The sequence below is a fragment of the Salvia hispanica genome, chromosome 1 (assembly GCF_029641045.1).
Source record: "Salvia hispanica isolate PSC_SH4W2 chromosome 1, Shi_PSC_v1, whole genome shotgun sequence".
NCBI classification, from domain to species: Eukaryota; Viridiplantae; Streptophyta; class Magnoliopsida; order Lamiales; family Lamiaceae; genus Salvia; species Salvia hispanica.
Window position 1 is genome coordinate 26,398,843 of NC_142692.1, and position 22,514 is coordinate 26,421,356.

The 22,514-nt window shown below is 35.1% G+C and overlaps 4 protein-coding genes across 5 annotated transcripts; 1 reads left to right on the forward strand and 3 right to left on the reverse strand.

Moving 5' to 3' along the window:
* Positions 1-640: 640 nt before the first annotated feature.
* Positions 641-2,919, reverse strand: LOC125218603 (serine/threonine-protein phosphatase PP1 isozyme 9). Its single transcript, XM_048120298.2, has 4 exons — positions 2,624-2,919; positions 1,386-1,945; positions 1,130-1,309; positions 641-1,022 (listed from the first exon to the last, which is right to left on the reverse strand). The coding sequence occupies exons 1-4, from the start codon at positions 2,811-2,813 to the stop codon at positions 996-998; spliced, it is 957 nt and encodes a 318-aa protein (XP_047976255.1). The 5' UTR covers positions 2,814-2,919; the 3' UTR covers positions 641-995.
* Positions 2,920-10,545: 7,626 nt separating this feature from the next.
* LOC125222374 (RING/U-box superfamily protein) lies at positions 10,546-16,250 on the reverse strand. 2 transcript variants are annotated; one of them, XM_048124933.2, is made up of 6 exons: positions 15,894-16,250; positions 14,680-14,849; positions 13,317-13,375; positions 11,903-11,928; positions 11,453-11,657; positions 10,546-11,358 (listed from the first exon to the last, which is right to left on the reverse strand). In XM_048124933.2, exons 1-6 carry the CDS (start codon positions 16,042-16,044, stop codon positions 10,890-10,892), a joined length of 1,080 nt encoding a protein of 359 aa, XP_047980890.1. In that variant the 5' UTR covers positions 16,045-16,250; the 3' UTR covers positions 10,546-10,889. The 2 variants fall into 2 exon arrangements, with proteins under 2 accessions (XP_047980890.1, XP_047980889.1); XM_048124932.2 differs by having other exon boundaries at positions 11,453-11,828; positions 15,894-16,249.
* Positions 16,251-18,940: 2,690 nt separating this feature from the next.
* On the forward strand, positions 18,941-20,316 carry LOC125223949 (translationally-controlled tumor protein homolog). Its single transcript, XM_048127270.2, has 4 exons — positions 18,941-19,020; positions 19,381-19,454; positions 19,576-19,862; positions 20,008-20,316. The coding sequence occupies exons 1-4, from the start codon at positions 18,993-18,995 to the stop codon at positions 20,123-20,125; spliced, it is 507 nt and encodes a 168-aa protein (XP_047983227.2). The 5' UTR covers positions 18,941-18,992; the 3' UTR covers positions 20,126-20,316.
* A 1,266-nt stretch (positions 20,317-21,582) lies between these two features.
* On the reverse strand, positions 21,583-22,514 carry LOC125220973 (kunitz trypsin inhibitor 5-like). The gene has a single exon (XM_048123098.2). It carries the CDS (start codon positions 22,512-22,514, stop codon positions 21,888-21,890), a length of 627 nt encoding a protein of 208 aa, XP_047979055.2. The 3' UTR covers positions 21,583-21,887.

The window sequence follows — 22,514 nt, forward strand, 5'->3', positions numbered from 1 at the left end:
TGAGACTTATACAGTGGATTAAGCTCTTTTAGTACACCGATGTGGGATATTTTTTTACATTCATTTTATGTTTCAATTGCCAACAATGTTCTAAAGTCATACATATTCGTTTATTTGTTTGTCACGTCAACAAGTGATCGGGTGGCCTAGAGTCGAGATTGTGGTCGAAGCACACAAAGCACACCTCGAGCGACGGTGAGTCCTGATCCGCATCTGCGTGTGCAAGTGAGGGAGTGGACTTTGAGTTGAGGCGTCGTCCGATTGGAGTGAAGGCAGCAAAGAGCAAATCAAAGAGGAGAGTTATCGGCTCTATGATCGATCAGCGCGGCTCCGGCTCCCCCGACAATTCAATCAGACATTCAGGTGGCGATGTGTTGCGGAAGTATGCTCACACGAGTACTATGACCCTAAAACAATTGGAGGTATGCTTGAAGATGATATACAAAGTGTAGAAAGATTTGTATAACACAGCACAATAGAATTTTTCTGCAATTAATCCAATTCAGAAAAAATGGAGTATAAAAAGCAAGAAAGTGAAGAGAGGATTCATTTGAAAGCCAAATTAACCTTGAAAGTTGTGAGATAGTAAGAGAGGTAACATTTGAAGGCCAAATTAACCTTGAATGTATAATCAACTACAGAGATCAATTGTACGAAATATATTAAGACGAAACAATTACTGTGAATACATTCTAAAAGTAGATTTATGGATGAGTGAGAATATTGATAAAAATAAAATACAATGAGTCAGAAAGGGATTCACAAACACATTCCACTGTTTTCAAGTTTCTCAACACCAAATATTTAGTATTCGCTTTAACCAAATGCAACAGTGCTTACATATAATAAGTTTCTCCTCAAGCAACTGATATCAGCACCTTCCTTCTCTCCCGATTTTGCAGATCGTTTCTTTAATGCTGAGGTTATATATGTACACAACAGATAAAGAAAAGCAGCCTTCTCCTCGTCCTACTTCTCTATCTACGATTTCTGGTTTACATGCTGCGTCCAAGTTTGGGAGGCTGTCGAAACAGAATGCAAAGAAAATGGAATGAATACATGCTAAGTCACATATGTCATGAGGCCATCAAAGGATAAATTTTCTTCTTAAGAAACGGGACGCACATACCTTCTTTAGAGGAACCTTTGAATTGCTTGGTGCAGGTTTTAGTATCTCAAACGAACATATTAGCGATTCATCAACATTTAAAAGGGCACCAGCATTGTCGAACTCTCCACCATAGTTTGGGGCGGAAAATATAGTCACAAGTCTTCTATGGGCAAAGAATTCATATCCATCCTCCACCACCTTCAAGAAATTAAAATCATTCATCATAAAAACATGACAAGAGACAGCAAAAATGGGCTTTAAAGGTAGTATATACCTGATGACCCCTGCAAATGAGGTCCAAGTCATTGTTAGCCAAAAATTCAGCAACTGCACCAGCACCGAAAGTGCAAGAGACGCCCCTATCACTATCAGCCCATCCGTCAATCTTGGAATCAGGATCAGACCAAAGCAAATCACACAGTAGACCACTGTCAGGAATCTCAGTTGGCCTCGAAAGCTCTCTAATCTGGTCCAAATTTTTGAGTTCCGGAGATAGTCCTCCGTGCATGCAAAGTATCTTTTCATCTATGAGTGCAGCAACGGGCAAACAATTAAAGCAGTCGGTGAATATCTTCCAAAGCCGGACATTGAATCTCCTCTTACATTCATCATAAAATCCATAAACACGGTTGATCTTCGCATCTTCATGGTTTCCCCGCAAGAGGTAAACTTTACCGGGATACCTTATTTTGTAAGCCAAAAGTAAGCATATCGTTTCCAAACTCTGCTTGCCTCTATCAACATAATCTCCAAGGAAGAGGTAAGTTACAGCTGGGGGATGTCCACCATACTCCAAGAGCCTCAGAAGGTCTTGGTACTGGCCGTGTATGTCACCTGTACAAAAGATACAAATATCTATAATAAATATACAAGTACAAAAAATGACACCAGATGGACGGAAAATAAAATTTTAAAGTTTAATGTTTTGTTTCAGTGCATTCTTTCTCCTTTTCTCTTAATAAAATCTTACAAGTATGTATGTTCAACATTACAAAAGCAGTATTAGTGGTGGAAATACCAATCATTTTCCCTCATTTACAGGTTCTAGAATTAGTGATCTTTAATGATCCGAATAACAGCTATAGGAGTGTCATCACTGAGAAATCACAAACATCAAATCTAATCTCAATAACACCAAAAGATGTGAACTTCTACAGACAATGTTGAGACCTATTGATCACAAATGCAACCATCTCATCTAAACCTCATTTCAATCCATTGCCATTCAGCATATTTTTTGGTAAACAACAACCAAATAATAAGATAAACCTCATTATACCTAACACATTATACTACTAGATTTAAAGCTGATCAGATTGACTCCACACAACCTCAATTTCACCAAACAAGTAATAATTTATGTTTTTTACTCCATGATTCCGGCCATATGCATCGCAATTTCCGCACATATTCCCAACAATAAATAAATCTAGTTTTCAACACGACCTAAGAAATCTACATTCCCCAATAAAAAGCACATGATCCAATATTGAGAGAGGGAGAGAGAGAGACCGCAGATCCTGATAGGAGCATGGACAGGGACGAGATTGGGGTGAGAGAGGAAGATTTGGCGGGCGTTGACGCAGAGCTGGCGAATTTCGACCTCGGAGAGCTGCACCTGCTTCCCTCCTTTCCCTTCCAATAGGCGCCTGATTATGTCGTCCAGCACCCCCGTATCCATCATACCCTCCATTGTCATCATCTTTTCTCTACAATTCAATGTAAAACCATCTAGTCGATTGGATTGGATTGGATTGGATTGGATTTTTGGGGTTGAAAGGGAAATGAGAGATGATTACATTAATGATTATGAAGCAAAGTAAAACTTGCATTTGAAGGCATAATATTCGACATGTTGTCATTTTCATTTGATGCGTGCTCTCCTCGTTACGGAGCGGATTACTTTCGCTTTCTTTTTTATTTCATTTATTACTATATATCAATGTTCACTTCTTATCAATCCAATTAAAATTGGTCCGCTGTCATTATTTTTAGTTTACTTTATCACTCATCTAATCTAACATTTCATTTTACACAATTTTTGCACCAAATCAAAAGGCAATACGGTATGTTTGTCATTAATCATAACAATTTTATTTTCTTATGCTTGGATAGTTATCGAAATTACAAATTTTCTATATTTAAATTAAACACTATACTAAAATTATAATAATAATCATTTGTTATATACTACAAGTATTGGATATAATCACTTCGTCTCTTGAGTCGTATTTCATTTTGAGTTATCCCAAGATAGTTGAGTCATTTCTTTTTTTGGTAAAAACTTTATCCTCACCCATACTTTTCTCTCTTTTACTATACTCTTCCCACTTTAACTTCTAATGCATTAATTTCTTAAATTTCACGTCCAAAAGAAACGCCCCAACTACGGATACCTTTATAATGACAGTAATATCAACTATTATTATGATACTATAATATATTTCATTAATATAAAGTTACGGTTTTATGTATTTCAAATTATTTAGTAAATTTAAAAAAACGTATATAATACAACACAATTACTTGAAATTATCAATTGCATTTAACTAAAATAATATAACAATAAGTAACAAAACAATCCTTAAATTGGCAATGACAATAAACAGAAAACAAATTAAGATTTACAATATAAAGTCAACTGATTTGATCCTAATAGATTATTTATCTTATGTTTGAAAATATCAAGAAAAGTTGTTAGAATTTTAGATAATAGCTCAATTACATTAAATTCAATCTAGTAATTGAGATAATAACTCAATTATCAAATTGATGTAATAATAAATAAAATTTTATTGATAAAATAATATAGTAATTAATTTATATTAATTTAAGATTTTCTCAATAAATTATTAATACAAAAAATATAATGGTAATGATTATATTGTTATATTAATTATTATTATGCATATTTAAATAATTAGAAAATTTTCTTAATAAATTATTAGTTGATTAAGTATTAATCTAAATCTAAAATCAAGAAAGATTTTACAAAGTAAAATGAGTTTGACGCCCATGACGAAACTTGAAAAACCAACAACAATACAACATAAAAAATACTCCACAAAAATGATTAAAAAGAAAATAAGCACACAGCAAAATAAGACATGACACACACCCCACAATGTTCTTCATGATGATACTCGGTCAAATACTCATCTATTTCTTAAAAATAAAACTAATCCAATCAATTAAAACTAAAAATCAATAACCGATCGAACTTATTTTTTCAGAACCCAACGTTCATACACTTATCAACAATAAACTCCCGAACCAAAAGTTAAATGTATAGCGGCCCTAAGTAAAAGTCTACAAAAATAAATGGAATCATTTATAATGGGACCGGCTGAATAATTGAACTGATTTTGTTTTATTTCCTATCATCATCTTAAATTCAGTTTTTCAAGTTGTTGTCATATCATGTTCTGCCATGATTTTATAATTCTATTAAATTCGATATTTGTAGTTGCTGCTAACTGTGATGTATTCAAGTAAAATCGACTGGACAACGACACACCATAGTTCAACATGGCTATAAAACTCTATTAAATTCGGTTCTTTTAAGCATCATCTTTAAGGACGTGTTCTATAAAACACAGTTGTTGCTCACTAAACATGATTACCAGAACATACCTGGTGGTAATGAAAATGGAATATTTATTTTAGCAAAATAAATAAGCATCCATGCATGTCACACAGTAGCACGAAAATGATGCACATTATAACGAAAGTTAAAGAGCGAGTAAAATGCTCGAAAATCAACTACTTGACCTGAACCAAATTAAAATTTGGATTTTGGTTCATATTTTTTTGAATTTTCGGTTCATTATAAGTTTTGCCTAGATTGCATTTGGGTTTTTTATTCTAATTAGTATTACCCTAGAGGTTGCCTGCCGCCTGACACCAAGTTTCAATTTATTGAATTTAAGTGAGGTAAAGGAGTGAATAGGTTATTTGTTTGCATTTTCGCAGGAAATTGCATGTTATTATTGACCTCTTTTTCATTCAAAAATCTAATTTCTATTATCCTCGCAATTTAATTTCTTGCTATTCTCTCACAATTGTGTAGAATGTGTACACTGTAAATTAGATTTTTTTTTAATTCAAAATTCTAATTTCTTCAAAATTCTAATTTCTATAAGGATAGTTTTTGAACTTTTTGGAATTTTCAGTTTGGATCGAATTCGGTCTTAAAAAATTTTGGGTTTATTGATTAGTTTCATAATTATCCAAAACCATTTTCTTATTAAACACAATCCCAAATAATAGATCTGGTGCCATACTAGATTCGAAATTTAATTGAATTATCTAATTAAACAAGGCAGCAAAAACATCTTATGCAATTAATGCATGGTGACTTGAAAGTTCCTATTTATTTATTTAAAAAACAAATATGCATTATAGTATAACTTTCCTTCTGTTCGAAAGTCGAAACCTGGAGGTGTTTAGTTGTATATAAACATTTTTTTTGCTCCAGAAATTGTGTTAAATTAATTCATTATAGTATATGAAAATATAGTTATTTATGCACTAATTTTTTTTCATGATTAGTGGAACAAATTAATTAAGCTTCAAAATGACTAAATGAGAGATCCCCAAATAAAAAACTTTTGCAGGAAAATAACCTACCATAAAATTCAACTTGGGCTTAGCGAATAAACTCTAAAAATTATTACTCCCCAAAGTCCAATGATTAGCAATAAAACAAAAATAATTACAAGCCCATACTGAAATTTTATTGTGAAACAGTCCCACTACTTCACAATAAAATGGAGCATGATGAAAATTATGTTTCCAAACACAAATAAATTAAATTTATAGCAATTTACAACGAATAAAAGTGTGCTAACCACTCACATCTGACACCTCCATCAATAAAAGATGGCGAACGCTACATGATTCATTTAAATGAATCACAATTTGCATCGTACGACCCCGTCAATTTACGTGACCAAATTTTATACGATCAAAACTAGTTTATTTGAAAAGAAAAAGGTTTATTTATGTACTTAATTAAAATATATGGATGTATATATAGTACTCCCTCCGTCCCGCTTTAGGAGTCCTGGTTGAGTCTGACACATGTTTTAAGAAAAAAGTGTTTGAGTGTGTAATAAATAAATATTGTAGTGGATGTTGGGACCCACTTTTAATTGAGTGTCCAATGAATAAATGTTACAGTGGTTGTTGGGACCCACTTTTAACACTTTTTTATTTGTTGTAGTGGATGTTGGGACCCACTTTTAACACTTTATAGGTATTTTTTATTAATTTATCTCAACCGAGACTCCTAAAGCGGGACGCCCAAAATTGATCAACCGGGACTCCTAAAGCGGGACGGAGGGAGTACATGAGAAGTGCATAATATTGTGGTCATATATATATATATGATTTGTGTATAATTTTTTAATATTTTAGAACCATAAATGTAATTAGTGCATACTTTAATTCAAATTTTAAAAATAATAGAAAAAAAATTCAAATATAAAAATAAAAAATGAGATTAAAGGCTAATAAGTCCTTTTAACTTGTCCACTTACTACATTTATTATTTTAATATATAATTAATACATCAAATTCTTAATATAATCTTATTTTGGTTATACAAAATTTGGTTGTTTATCATTACTGCAACACAATATCATAAGAAATTCGCCTGGACAAGAATCTAGTGCTATCTCATAATAATCTTAAGAATTTCTTAAGATATATATAGTTCGAGAGCTCGAACATAAATAAAACAAAAATTAACTAGTTCCATAAAAAACAAATTGTAAGGATATACTAGCATGTAAGCTTAAAGATATGGATTAATCAAAACACACAATTAATATAAAGTTGTTAGAGAAGTACTAAATTGGCCACGTCTTCGGAGAGAGTGGGCAACACATGTTGGAGAAGGAGACCACGTGCAAATTGATACGAACATATCACATAAACATGCACGTGCCCTGCTTCTCCAACAAGGGCTACACACCCATAACTATCAAACTACAAATCTTCAAGATGAAAGGGAAGGCATATAGCACTTGTATTTATATAGGAGAAGTGGAGAGAGAGAGAGTTAAAGCAATGGAGTCTTAGAGTGGCCATTCTTTAAATTGTCATCATGATCACGCAAGAAAAGTGATCTACATATATATATCTTTTGATTGATTTCAAGCATTATTGATTGTTTTGGGGTTGGAGTGAAGGAAAATTAAAGGCATGTGTATTTTTGCCCATGCAAACTCATAAATGTTTTCCTTGGTTGCATGATGAGAAACAGAGTTAAAATTCAAAATGAGCAATGAAATGATGAGAAAAAACTCTATCTTTTACCCCTCAAGATTTGACCTCTACTTGACACTGTTCCAGTAAATCTTTATCTTCTTCTTTTGACATTTTGCATCAATGTTTACCTTCCTATTTGCGTCTCTAATTTTCTGACAGAGCTCCACCCACGAATCTACTAATTACGCTGCACAATTACTACTCCATCATTTAATGATTTTAATTACTCACATGCTTCTTCATAAGAGGATAAGAGCTAATCATGTTTCTTATTAAGAACTACTCCTATTACTTCCTAAAACCTAAGTCACAAAATTATGCAATATTTTGTTACTGTATATATTTTAATTAGGTTTCGACCAAAAATATGCAGATCTTTTACAGGACATGATACAATCACTTTATAATTAAACAATAGTATAAATACTTCTTATTTTATTAAAAAACACTTTTTCTATTAGTAGGACATAATTATATATACTTATATCCGTTATCCACAAAATTCATGCCATGTTCTACATTGGATGTCCATACATAGACTCATAATCTACTTATACATTTCAATTTTACAAAATTTCTTTTAAAAAAAAAACAATAAGTACATTTTTTCTACAGTGGTTTTATCCACTAGAAAGTAAAAACACTTCCTCAATATGAATATCTAATACAATTTCTCTTTTTTTAACTTGTACTCATCAAATATTGCATGCTATTAGTAGACGAAAAAAGTGTATAGGTTATGTATTTTCTTGAAAATAATTGAATTGATAGTTCATGTATTTGTGTATCCCACCACACTTAATCATACAAATTATAGTACTAGTAGTATTAAACTTGGTAATATTTGTTTTTAATGAAATTATTTTGCAAAAAGAAGTGTCTCTGTCTTCTTTTGGATTGACAAATAAACATACATTTTAAAGGACACGTCACGGTGGATTTGATCCAAAGATTAACCATGCTTGGCCAAGACACGCACACGTGAGCTGTCCGTCTAATTACAACAGAAGAGAGGGCGTCGTTAGAAAATTAGCCATATTAAATGCGGTGGCTAAAATTTAGGGGAGCAAGTACATAAAGCATGAGTTGTGAAGAAAAAGTGGACTTTGGTAACAATGATCAAAGCTTTGACCGGGAAAAAAAAAGTAGCAATGGATGGGAAAATAAGTGCAGAAGAAAAGCAGAAAGAGTAAGCAAGAGCTAATAGATGGAGCGAGTTTTGAGGGTTGCGTGTTCTACGCGAGTTCCTCTTTGTATTTTAGCATCGTGTGTAATTATTTTTCTTTACCATTCACCACGCCTGCTCCATCAAATCGGTTCACTCACCTTACTTTTTTCTTTACATTATTTATTATCCACAACAGCGTGCCTCAAATTTTCCTCTCTTATCTTATTTTTATAATTCTTTCTTATTTTCTCATTATATTAGTAGTACCATTTTACAATGCTAAATAACCTTAAATTCATATGCAAATCATCTTTAAGTATAAATGTTTATTAAAATTTTAAAAAGTTATCGATTTGAATTTGTTCAGAAGATTGAAATACACCATAAATTTTCAATTAAATCTACTTAGGCTCACAATACTATAGTATTATCAAAATGTCAGGGGCGCACCACGAGACTTTGCGGCTCCAATTAGGGGTGTTTTCACATTTGTTCTCGACGATCATATTGTATAGCATAATAGTACGTGTGTACATGATGTCGGCGAGCATGTCCTTGTAGTTGTACATGATAACTTGGAATTCATATGCATTTAGGCGTTTAATTTTGAAGCATATATGTTTTTGTTTAATATTCTACCAATTGGTTGTTTGATTTGTTTTTGTTGAGTTTTGAAAGAAACAAAGGGTTAAAAATGAGTTCCAATCACTAAGTCTAGATCGCAACTTAAAAACAACTTCAAGTGGACATTTTACAAACCTAAATCAAAATCATGTAAAGAAATTTATACTCCCTCTGTTCCATATTAATTGAGTTATTTTTCTATTTTGAGAAGTTTCAAGATAATTGAGTCATTTCTATTTTTGGCAAAAAATAACTCGTCTCTTACTTTATTCACCATCTACTTCAGATACATCGAATGGACTAGATCCAGGAGATGGGGAGCTGCTATATTAGTGAACTTGTGTTGAATTTGAAAGTTATGAGGTGACATGTGCTAGATCAGTGTTTTGCTGATTTAAGCATATTTTTGCATAGGCTACTATATTGCATGTTAAATGGGGCTTCTGCTCTTTGCTATTATATGCTACTTCTATTAATGTCATGTTATCACAAACACCCACCGTCTCCTTGATCCAAAGTACCAACCAATTCTTATATGACCAGATACATCTCTTTCTAAAAATTTAAAGTTGTCTACACACACATTTGATGGATCACACAAGAACAAATTTCTTGAGGTATGAAACTGGGGAGATGAGGTTTTGGGTGCAAATGAAAGATCAGATATTTCAAGCGAAAAAAACTACTGAAAACTGCTGTAGTTGCACATAAAAAGGTTTTTTGTTTTCCAGGTTGTGTTAGCATCGCAAAGGTTTTATGTGCATCGTCTATGACAAAAAAAATACCCAAAAATGATTACAGCCCAACAAATAATTCTTTAAAGGGTTTTTGGCTTTTTAAACCAAAACCTTTCTCCGAATTACGATTTTTCCTATGAACTATGAGATTTGTTTTTAAAACCACGAACTTTCATTTCGTTAGGATTTTCCCCTGGCGAGTCAACGGCGAAACCCGGGTTGTCTATGTGTCAATTTTAATCCTATTTGTCATTAACGGTCAGGTCGCCCACTGCCAGGACATCCGCAGCCAGCACGCCCAAAGCGAGGACGCCCAAAAGCAACTTCCCCACCTACCTGAGATAGAACGAAGACGCCTGATTTCGAAGTGAGCAGATGAACGAAGATGCCGGAATCCGATTTTAGGATTTAATTGGCTGGCTGAATTCGATTTTAGGTGAGTTGGGTAATGTTTAAATGTGATTGAGTCGTAAAACGACGTCGTTTTAGGCTCCTATATCCGGCGTCCATGTCATTTTTTCGACAACTTCTCTACCAGAAATATGTTATTCGGGTCGGGTTGGGAAAATACTAACGAAATGAAAGTTCGTGGTTTTAAAAACAAATCTCATAGTTCATGGGAAAAACAAGAATTCGGGAAAAGGTTTTGGTTTAAAAAGCCAAAAACCCTTCTTTAAAAGTATCAAATTTAGATTTTAAAAAAGAATAAGGTGGGCAGCCTCGGAGAAGGCTACCGGCGACCCTCTTTATGTTAAACAGTGATCTTATTGCCCCAGGGGGCATACAAACAAGAGGAAGCCAAAGTCCATCACACAAGCTGGTGGCGATTGAAAGCGATAATTTCAATGCCACGGTAGTTTCAGGGCTGCCGTGCAAGGCAGATACCAACCATTATAGATCGTTGCACAAACATATATTGTCTGGTTTAATTCGTGGTGGTCACAGTTTTTTCACCAGAACATAATAACATGCCCTATCACCGATTTTGAGATGGCATCCTCTCGGATCCATGTCTCAGCCGGAAACTGCTGTGTCTGATTCCAGTCTCAGATGCAGGACCCGGTGGGTGGAAGGGCCCCCAGATTGAATCTCTATCGACCTGGCTTGAAGGAAATGAAGGTTGGTGTTCTCGCTCCCAACCATGGAACGGTTCTCGGTGGGGATTTTCCATTTCATGGAAGTTTCTCCCTGAAGAGTTTGATGAGAAGAAGTAGAAACCACCAGACTGGTCGGATGACGAGGCAATTGGGGGCGCAGCTTGAGCTAAACCTCTATGACTGCTGGATCTTCGTCCAGTGGGTAAAACAGGGTTGCGTGCCGAAGGGTTACTACTAGACTGCTGGAAGTATGCTTGAAAAGATGGACGGTCACGTGTCCGAGCTACAGTTCCAGGGTATGGTGGAAGGACTGAGGAGGTTGCTGAGCTGGGGGCTCTGCTGGCAGAACTGTAACATAAAAGTGCCAAAATTTACTCATTCTGGTAATCATGCGATGCTGAACAGATTTGATCAGAAATATCAGGCAAAACAACATACTGACCTGTGACCAAGCATGAAGGGTGGATGCATTCCAGCTCTTGGGATATCAGAGCTATTCCTCGCTGTTCTCTGTGACATGGGTGCAATCAGGGTCTGGTCTGCTCCAGCAATCCGGTTGCTTGGAGCGAATTGAGAAGAATGGTCCCAATTGTGATAGTGCACATCCATTGAAGGAAAAGTGTATGAGTTGGGAACTTCACTAGGAACTGATGGGCCAGTCCAATGGTTACTATAATTAGATCCATCTGAAACACTAGTACTTGATGTTGTAGAAGATGCATGTATTGGCCCAAAATAAGCAATATAAGGGCAAGGATGAGTTGCGGATGAAACAGGCGTATGTTCAAAGACAGGCGTATGTCCAACAAGATCATGATCTATGAGATATCAAATAGACCAATTACAAACTTGATCTAAGCGTTAGCAGGAAGGTAGAGAAATGTAGTCTTACATGTGCTTGATGAAAACTCTCCTTCACTGCAATAGGAATGTATCATTAACTCAGAAAAATTAGAATATAATAGAAAAAAAAAAGTATAAGGAGATCAAATATAGCAAAAATATAGTAGTAACATATAGCATAATAAATACTCATTCTCTTACATCTGTTAAGGCTAGTCAAACAATATACAGCGCCAAGCACCTGAGAGAATGTCTGTCCAAATTGTAGATAATAATGATGATAAAAAAATAAAATCATCCAGATTACAAGTTTGGCTTACACGGCACCTTATGAAGCAACATCTGGAAAGCCCATAAGGATCCATAAATAAGGTAATTAAACATTGTCAAGAGGTCAAATTTTTACAGTCTTACAGACCAAAAGAGACTCCTAATATTTCGCTACAGGTGAAGCTCAGCGAACAATTTTAGAAAACATAGTTGTGTTTGCCTAGAATGCTAGAGATTCCAAAGTAACACATTAAAAGCAAATTACACTAAAACAAAAGAATTGGCCAGAGCATAATATTTGTGATGAGCACAGGCCTACTATTCAGCGAACCAGCAACTCTTCTCAGCTGGAGATCTAAACAAGGCTTCACAAAAAAAATACTATTTGTCACAGTCAGCTACTTACTCACCCACCAACCTAAGCTTCAAGATCACAATGGTTAAGCTGACAAACTAGCCAAACTAACAGAAGAAATGGACAGCTCCAAGCCCCTAGAGGTACCTTTTATACTTTCTAGATGCCCACCAGTTAACAGGGCTTACAAACCTAGGACTTGTACAAAGGACCTACATAATTTGGTCGCTGTTTCTCAGAGGGGATGTAGTGAATGTGAATTTTGGGTAAAGCTAGTTGGGCGCAGGCTATGTGGTAGATACTAGATACCAGGAAGTCACTGCTGTAAAAGTCTCCATAGGCAGCCACCCACAGCCGGGCCCCTAGGCCGAAGCAAAATGCATCAGGTGACAATAATCAAAAGGTTCTCCAAGGCACCATTTCTAGCCTGTGGACCAAAGCTATGCACTCCTAGGGTGCCAGGGTAATATTTTGTTAGTATAAGATTTGGCTGTAAACAATAGTAATCATCCTGAACTTAATCAAAGATTATCTTCATGTCTTTCAGAAAGTTTCGCCGAACTTACGATTGAAAATGTCACATATAGAGAAATACATAAAAACAAATGAATAAATGTGTGTGCCAAATTTGTGCCTAGGGAATTCCAAACATTATGGATGGTTAACAAGGTGTTAGCTTTCTTTGATTATTAAGGCATATGAGCTAAATTATGAGAATATCGTATTCGTTCAAATATTTTTCACCTACATGATCTATACGTCAGAAAAGAAATAAAGTTCACTAGTAATTGCATTTAATACTATGTCAAAAATTACAAAAGGTAAGATAGAGGCTTACTCAAAAGATGAAGGGAGCCTTGTTATCCCACTGAACGGACACCAATGCACTCCAAATGACTGAAACAGTTATTTTAAAGTGTTCAGAAAACTTTAGCAACATAGAAATTAAGCTTATTTACAAACATGAAGTCATAATATTGAAGCCAACTATGAATGCCCTCCATGGTTAATTCAGAAATTAAGATCCCCAAAATCAGGTTAGTCATATTTAGTATACATTCTGGATAGAAATACAGCCACTTTAGGGGAAAAACTGGTTCTCTGAACTGAAACTGTTCCCTGAACTGTCAGTCTTGGAAAAAGATTGTTCCAAAACATACTGGTAAGTACAAGGCAGAAAGAAAAAGGAGAGTAAAAGTCAGTGGGGAATGAATAGGGATTCTGTTCATACTTCATTAATAGCTGAAAACACATTAACACAGTGACTAAAGTTCACAGAAGCTTCTGGGATGTCAACTGATGAATATCTTGAGGGAGAGAATGGTAGGTCAAACTTGATCGAATTAATCTGATAGCTCATATGTACAACCATAGTCCATATAATGCTTCACATTTAACCTCTAGGTATGGCGAATTGAGGATAAGCTCATGATAATCTAAGCTGCTGAAACAGCCATATGATGCTACAGACAGGTATCCTCTATCTGACCATCAAGTAGTTCATACCAAATAACCCAGGATAAGACAAACTTTGCTCCAAGTATGTCCTCTAGCGTTCCTGACTGCTCTTCCCATGGTTTCCTCACATTACTCAACACAAGTAACCCAAGACAGATCCCACATAAATAGCTAATCTCGGCTGAATCAATTATTTTTGTGATAGATGGATAACAAGGGAAAGAAATAGTTTGTCTAAGGTAGAATTTATGCTGATACGAAGAAACTCAAGCCAGGGGAAAAAATATGAAACCAAGCTAAAAGAAGCCCAAATGGTTAGATTAGACAATATTCAATCAAGACAAGTTTACATAATTTTTATGAAGGAAGCCATTCTCTAAATAAGCTTTGTAGCTTCAAAGTGAATGAACATCAGGCAACATAACATTCTTCCACTATATGATAATATTTGATGGTTGCGCTTATAACCCCCCACAATTCCAATACAGATGAAATTTTAAGCAAATGAATCTCATTGATATGGTCACAACTTGCACATATATTTCTGAAGGCTGTAAGAGAATGCAGTGCACGTTACACATGGTTGCCCTTATTTGAAATGAATGGCATATAAGAAGGCATCTAAAAGAGGAACAGGTGAAAATAAGTTACATAACATGGAATGCTTCAACATGCTCTTTAGACACATATATATACAAGTACCACTGAAGAAAAAAAGTTAGATGATAAATCTAGAAAATTACCATTTCAGAATAATTTAGATCATAAAGATCCTCGTCATGGGCCCAGTCATCCATGCTAAACTCAGGCAGTGGACGACTACCATTAGCATATAGCCATTGTCCTTTCTCAATTTTCCGACAGTTGGGGCACTGCATAGCTCCCTTACTGTTGAATGCTGAACCAATGCAATCTGTTTTTTTTTCATGCAACAACATATGGAGTAAGAAACGTAATGTGGTTCCTCTCATTTGATTCATCTCACTGATAAACAAAGTTTGGGATGAGTATAACTTAAAAGCATAAGAGTAATGTATCAGGCCTAACAAAAATATCTCCATAAGGAAATATGTACCAAATCAGATTTAATTAATATCATGGCTAAAGCTAACTCGAGCTTTGAAACAGAAGCGAAGACAGATGACAAACGATTACCATCAAGCTACATAAGTTGGTGAAACAACAGCTTAGAAAGATAGCAAAAACCATCCATTAGTATAAACCTATGACAAATTTAGGCTACAGACCCTACACACTTTGGGTGTTAGGTCATTATTAATTTATTGGCAACGCGTTGTTCAGACAGCTAACAAGGTATAACTTCAGCCCCTGTCAATCAGTTAGGGGCTTCACCGGTCAACAAAAAAAGAAGTCAGGTCACCATATATCAATGCTCCAATTAACAAAAGTTTCTCTGCGAATAGGATAGTAGAAACAATCACCATAGATTATTTTTTCTTATTGCCTCTAAAGAATGTATTGCAAATATGTATCCACTGCTAATCTGATTCCAAAATTTACTGGCACACACATATAAACAGTTTGTTTGTTGGTCCTACAAATTTACACCAGGAGAATTACATTATACTTAACTAGGAGTGGTTAAGGTTGCAACAATTTTAGTACATTCAAAACCCCACAATGGACCAAGTCTCCAAGAAGAACTAAATTGCACTGCATGTGTATTCTGCACTATATCTAAACAAAATTGAGAGCAACCAATTAAGGACCAACTCAGAAATTTACAATTAAAGCACCCAAAAGTCAATTACCCAGAAGAACTGTAGTAATTCAACTTTCCTAGGCAACAACTTACTCCCAGGTCATCAAATTCAATCAATAGCAGTGCCTAACTGGGGCAAAAAAGATCAACCAAATATGCTGATCTGAAATTGATCAATTGCAAAACATTGGACAGGTAGAAAATAGAATCAGCTAGATTATAAAATTAAGTCACCTAAGTGAAATTGATGGCCACATTGAAGCTTAGCCCAAGATCTATCTCCATTGTCGGTGACAGCATCCAAGCAAATAGAGCACGATACCGGCGCCGCTTTGCATCCTCCTCTATCCCCGTCGTCGAGAAGATCTGCATCTCCCAATCCCATAATCTAAACCGATTTCCAGAAACCCTGAATAATTATAGAATCTAACAAAGTATGGGTAGGCCAGATTGAATTGAAGCTCTGGTAAAGTAAGTTACTCCTAAAACGATTGAAGGAAACGGAGGAGTTGGGAAAGAGGAGAGAGAAACAATAAAGAGTGTCAACCTTCTTTCCCTTTCTTTTCTATCAATTTTCTTCATCTCTCACCGTTGAAATTAAAGATTATTTTCTTCGGTAAGAGAATTATAAATGTTTTTTTTTTTTTCTAATTATTTATACATTGAACGCAACTTTGAAATATATTTTGTTTGATTTCAATTTGAATTGTACAATTACTGCATTGCTTTCAAATATTGGCTAAATTCGCCTGCAAAATTATATGACAATTTTATACTCCTATGAAACAATTAATTATGTTTACCAATTCAAATATTTGAAGGAGACAGAGTACTATTTATTTGCGCGATACATATGTATCCGGACACATTCGAATAAGGAGGCGCTTTGCTGTCATTTCGTCATTTTATACTTTGTAGTACAGTATAACTTATTTTTATTTCTTTTCATACCTAAGTCTTGTCATACAAAATCATTTGATATATTAAGAAATGTGATTAGTACAGCTCTACTTAATCAAAGTATCACCGGCTGATAGATGCACGTATGTGAGCTAAACCTAGTGGTAAAGTAGTAATGTCCGGAGCCAAATGTTTAGGGTTCAAATCTATTATAATGTTTTTTTCATTTCCTCATAGTTGAGTTATTTTTTATTTTATTTTGAAAAGTCCCCTCATAGTTAAGTCATTTCTATATATAGTACTTCCTTCGTCCGCCATTAGGAGTCCCGGTCACTTTTGCGCCTCATTTTATAAAAATGATACTCCCTCCGTCACCGATTAAGAGTCACACTTTTCCATTTCGGTCCGTCCCCAATTAAGAGTCACACTTCATTTTTACCATAAATAGTAAGTAGGTCTCACATTCCACTAACTCAATTCACTCACGTTAAGAGTCACACTTCATTTTTACCATAAATAGTAAGTAGGTCTCACATTCCACTAACTCAATTCACTCACATTTTATTATAAAACCAATATAAAAAATGGGTCTCACATTCCACTAACATTTTCAACCAACTTTTCTTTACATTTCTTAAAACTCGTGCCCGGTCAAAGTGAGACTCTTAATTGGGGACGGAGGGAGACGGAGTAATAAATAGTTAAAGTGGAGAAATGGTGAAGTAAGAGAGAGAATAATGTCGAGAAGACTACAGCTGAAGTCATCATGTCACGCAGATGTGGATATCTGTTTTTTTCTATGGGTAAGTATTGGATAACTTGTTGTGGCAAATTTGTCGGCTATTTTGGGAGTTTTTTTTTTTTTTGGCTATAGAGACAGCGAATCGATCCATGTGATCGTACCTGCTTTGATACCATGTTGAAAAATAGAATTGAAATGCGAAAATGTAATCGGAGAAATTTGAAGACTACATTGTGATACATGGCTAGGTTATATTAAATAATATGTCACCATATTAGTTTAAAATAATATCCGAGTGAAATGGGTTAGTGAAATTCTTTACCATTTATAGTAATTATGAATTGGGATTCATATTTGCGGACAGACCAAAGTATAAAAATGGGACTCCTATTTACGGACAGGGGAGTACAAAGCTTGTGCTCTAAATATTCTTGGGTACCAAGTATTAGACTTGTACTCGGTACTCGAGTAATCTTGGATACTAATTAAGCATTCTTGGTTAGATTATCTTTTTCTTTTCTAACATATCATACCTCCTACCACTTGGGTTAAATGGTGTTGACAAGTTCTTTTGGGTTGTGGCACTGTTCAACTAGGTTTTGTTTGCCCATCTGGGGAGAAGAGAGGACAATGCTAATTCACATTTTGTCAAACGAAATTTGTGTGAGAGTGTCTGTAAATTAGTAGTACTAGTACAAAACATAGTAATGGAAAAGTATAGTAGTACTAGTACAAAACATAGAAATGGAAAAGTAGCATTTTTATCCTCCCTACTTGTCTAGTTTTTTTCCTTCTCATTTTTCTTTATTGAGTATTATTTTTTGAATTATTTATTTCTCAAGTTAATTAAGATATATAAATAAATGTTCATAGTTACGTACAAATTACTTTCTCTGTCCCAACTAAGTTGAGTCACTTTCATATCTACATTATTCTGGTTTTTATTTTACTGTATATCCATTTTAACAATTTATTACGATTTTTTTAAAACAAGTGCAAAAAAAAGTAACTCGACTTAGTTGTATCGAAGGGAGTAGATAAAATACTACTAAAAAATTAAAAATGAGTGATGGCGGTCATGGATAATGATAAATGAATGACCAATATTTCAATAGATTCAATACTCTCTGTTGCAAAAAGTAAATGTGTGTTGCATAAATGATGCAAGGTTAAAACAGATACTGAGAGACTATATGTTGCATAAATAATGCAAGGATAAAACCAAAAAAGCTAGACTCAGAGACTCTTATGCTACTATATTTCGAATTTACTGTATCTTTTAAGTTGTTTTGTTATGGAGGAAGTATAAAATCCCAAACTCTTGGATGGACGAAAACAGAATATCGTAATTCAAAATTTCAAACTCCGACCATTACTAAAATCCTAAGTAGCCATGAATAATGTAGCGTGAGTCCTACTTGGACAAAGTTTCCTAATTTAATCATGCAACCAAGAAACTAACAAAATATAGATTCAATTTAAATATGGAATTAAAATTTATAGAAAATTATCGAATTAGCATGGTAAGTCGATGCAGCGGATTCAATGAACAGAAAAAGGAAAATCCAAATAAAAGGTAACAATTCGGTCTGCTATAAAATATGGTGGCCTCACTCATTATTACTTCATCAATCTCATACTCTCGTTTCCCACCCTTAAAGAAATTCGAGTCTTTCTACAAGGCGTTAATCATGTTGGTTTATCAGGATCTTCTCTCAGGTATTTTTCTTGTCATCTCCTATACAGATTTTAGCAATTAGCATGCTCTATAATTTGATTTCTTTAGGATGCTAGTTATATGAAGGGCTTTGTTTCTGTCTCAAGATTGAACCTTTTTTTTCGTTTTCTGTATGAAACTCGAGTTTTGGTTATTTTGTGTGGCTGATTTTCTATTGTGGAAACTTGGACTTGAAAGATTTGTGTTTTAAGTTTGAATTTGTTTGAAACATCATGTTTTGCCATAAGTTTCAAGAAGTTTCATGTGATGTTCACAAACTAATCTGTTTTGAAAGCAATGTAAGTTGATTCTTGATCTGATTAATTTGTCTATTTGCTAAATCTGCTGACTTTATATTGTAGGTGATGAGCTTCTCTCTGACTCATTCACATGCAAGGAAATTGAGAATGGAATGCTGTGGGAAGTAGAAGGCAAGGTATGATCATTCATCTACATTAAAAAAGCTATATATGCGGTTTGTGCATGTGTTTTGGTTAATACTAATTATTAGTTTTTTGGTGTGACAAATCTAACTGAAGTTGGTTTTGTATCTGCAGTGGGTTGTTCAAGGGGCAGTTAGTGTGGATATTGGGGCCAACCCCTCTGCTGAAGGCGCTGATGACGAAGAAGGTGTTGACGATCAAGCTGTCAAGGTTGTCGATGTTGTGGACACTTTCAGGCTTCAGGAGCAGCCTCCTTTCGACAAGAAACAGTTGATAGCATATGTCAAGAAATATATCAAGAACTTGACTCCCAAGCTTCAACCTGAGAAGCAAGATCAGTTCAAGAAAGGCATCGAAGGAGCTACTAAATACCTTGTCTCAAAGCTCAAGGACTTCCAATAGTAAGTAGATTCAATTTTTTCAGATGCTCAGTTCTGCAATGTGTGTGACTTTGTTTTGTAATATTGTTCTTTCATTAGTGAACACGTAAATATAGACGTAATTAATCTTTTGTCTGATGATGCGGTGTTTGGGGTGATATTACAGCTTTGTTGGGGAGAGCATGCATGATGACGGGACGATGGTGTTTGCATACTACAAGGAAGGAGCGACTGATCCAACTTTTCTATATCTGGCTCATGGCTTGAAGGAGGTCAAGTGCTGATCAAACAGAGATTCAACTTATGGTTATAGTTAACATTAGTTTTAATTTAATTGTCAAGTTTTGATGTTATTTTTTGTTTGAATTTTTGAGTTGTGTTGTTTTAGTTTATAATAATAAAAATTTACTAGTGTTTGCTAAATCTTGTGTCATGCACAGCAATATCTACTTTTGTATATTTCTGTTTATGTTTTCGAAGCCATGGCAAAGTGCATTTGATGTCATCTGCATTAAATATAATTTTCTGTTGTGGTATATATATAGCAAAAGTATACTACTATAATTCAATACTATATAATGGATTGATTACAAACAACCAAAATAACTTGCTATAGTCTATAAATCTATCATAAACATATATCGAATGTAAATTATTTCATCCTGACTTCTGGATGTTATGCATTGATATTTGGAATGGTGTATCTGCATGCATATTTGCCCTCTCAGAACATGCATTAGCAAACTAAACCGTGATCCAAAAAATAAAAAATAAATTAAACGATAAGAGTAATTCAAATAAAACCTGTAATGAAGGATTCTGTAAGTCTAGGAAAATTGATGAGACAATGGATTAATTTGTTAAAAGAGTTTTCATGTTGTCCAACAGAAAATTATTCACAAACTTGATCTTACAGCAGCTTCAGAGGCTAAAAGGGCACAAAAAGCTTGTTGCAATGGGGCTCAATTTGAATCCAACTGTTTATAGTAATCTAATAAATCTTACTATGTGAACTTAAGATGATTAGAAGGGCAGCATAATGAGAAAATCCGGTTTCCATGTCAAGTAGTAGTATATTTACTTCTTTCTTTCTTTCTATAATTGTATTTATTGACTGATTTGTTTCTGGTGCTGTGCCATCCGTTGTGTCAAACAATAATGTTATAAAAACTGTAAAGAATTGGTGTTTTATCTCTTAAGTTGGATACGAAGTTAAGCTGTAATTCAAATTAATCGCTAGTAAGTTACTGCAGTGAGAGCAATAGTAGCATTACCAAACAAATGACTCTGCGGTACTGAGCATAAAGAAGCAGTATATGCAACCAAAAAAAGAGTTAGACCATCTGCATCCCTGTCTCTTATCCGTCTCTTAACCGTCTCATCTCTTCACTATTCATGGGCACCACTGTACTTTTCACCCCATCTCTTAACTAAAAGACAACACCTGCATTCCTCCATCTTTTAATCATCTCATCCCTTAACTATTCATTCAATTTCATTTTTTTATTTTAATTTCCAACAAATTCAATTAATATTTTATTGAAATATTAAATTAATACTAATAATTCATTAAATCATTAAAAACTACGAAAATTACAACATCCGAAATTACGAAAATTACATAATTGAAATCCTATGGAGTATTTTTATTTTTTTATTTTCAATTTTTATTACAATATTAAGAAATACAAAAATTAAAAATTACAATATTTTTATTTTATTTCGAATTTTCCTGAATTAAAAAAAAAACAAAAAAAAAACATTTTCAAACGGATATAAACGACGCCCACTAGCGAGTGGGCGTCAGTCACGAACCGGAGCATGATGGAGACGAGATGGGAGGCTGCATCGCCGTCTCTATGCGGAGAGACGAGATCGAGACCGCTAAGAGAAGCCTTGTTTTAGGAAAGAATAAATACACATCCTAAGCTGTGCAGAAAAACGGGGCCAGCTTGAAAAGAAAACCAAGATAGAGCAGAGCAGTCTTATTGTATAAGAATTCATGGTATATACAGATATTTATTATGATACTCTAGTACTATAGTTCTAGTGAGAGGGGGATTGGTTGAGTTTGTTGAAAGCAATGAAAAGGGGCTGACCACCCAAAGCAAGCCACATCCTTCCACTCTCCACAAACACTCCCACATCTCCGCACTCTACTCTACACTCTCTGCACACGCCCGGGCAGTACACAATCTTGTAACCCTGCCCGACTCTCTCTATCTTGAACCAGTTCCTCACCGTCTCCGCCCCGGCCTTCCCCACCACACCGTCGCTCCTCACATACCGCTGCCCCGTATTCCAGTCGGTGTCTCCCAGCCGCCACACGGTCCGCTGCACGCAGGTAGTGGCCGCCACGAACGCCAAGTTCAAATCACTCTCCAAATCTATCTCCGCTTTCCCGTCCGCCGGAAATATCTTCAGAGGGAGGCCCATGGAACCTCCGTCGGCCTCTTGCATGACGTTGGGAGGGCATGGCTGGCGCCGGTCCCTCACCGAGAGGCCGAGACCGCCACCGCCACTGCCACCGCGTGGCGTGAAAATGTAGTATTTGGTGTTGGCTTGCACTTGATTGCCGTCGACGTCTACGACGGCGGTGGCGGCTTCTTCTCCAACAACATAAACAACGGTGTGGATTAAGAATAATAGTAGTACTTGTATTTTGGTAGTCAT

What these genes read in the sequence shown, in the direction of transcription:
- LOC125223949 (XM_048127270.2), top strand. Translation starts at nt 18,993, where the DNA reads ATGTTGGTTTATCAGGATCTTCTCTCAG. An exon ending in TTATCAGGATCTTCTCTCAG is followed by an intron (nt 19,021 to 19,380) that starts GTATTTTTCTTG and finishes TTTATATTGTAG; the next exon opens with GTGATGAGCTTCTCTCTGAC. An exon ending in AAGCTCAAGGACTTCCAATA is followed by an intron (nt 19,863 to 20,007) that starts GTAAGTAGATTC and finishes GTGATATTACAG; the next exon opens with CTTTGTTGGGGAGAGCATGC.
- LOC125222374 (XM_048124932.2), bottom strand. Translation starts at nt 16,044, where the DNA reads ATGGGATTGGGAGATGCAGATCTTCTCGACGACGGGGATAGAGGAGGA. An exon ending in TGGCCATCAATTTCACTTAG is followed by an intron (nt 14,850 to 15,893) that starts GTGACTTAATTT and finishes AAAAAAAAACAG; the next exon opens with ATTGCATTGGTTCAGCATTC. An exon ending in CCCTTCATGCTTGGTCACAG is followed by an intron (nt 11,359 to 11,452) that starts GTCAGTATGTTG and finishes TTTATGTTACAG; the next exon opens with TTCTGCCAGCAGAGCCCCCA.
- LOC125220973 (XM_048123098.2), bottom strand. Translation starts at nt 22,514, where the DNA reads ATGACTACCAAAATACAAGTACTACTATTATTCTTAATCCACACCGTT.
- LOC125218603 (XM_048120298.2), bottom strand. Translation starts at nt 2,813, where the DNA reads ATGATGACAATGGAGGGTATGATGGATACGGGGGTGCTGGACGACATA. An exon ending in TCATTTGCAGGGGTCATCAG is followed by an intron (nt 1,310 to 1,385) that starts GTATATACTACC and finishes AATTTCTTGAAG; the next exon opens with GTGGTGGAGGATGGATATGA. An exon ending in CAAAGGTTCCTCTAAAGAAG is followed by an intron (nt 1,023 to 1,129) that starts GTATGTGCGTCC and finishes CTGTTTCGACAG; the next exon opens with CCTCCCAAACTTGGACGCAG.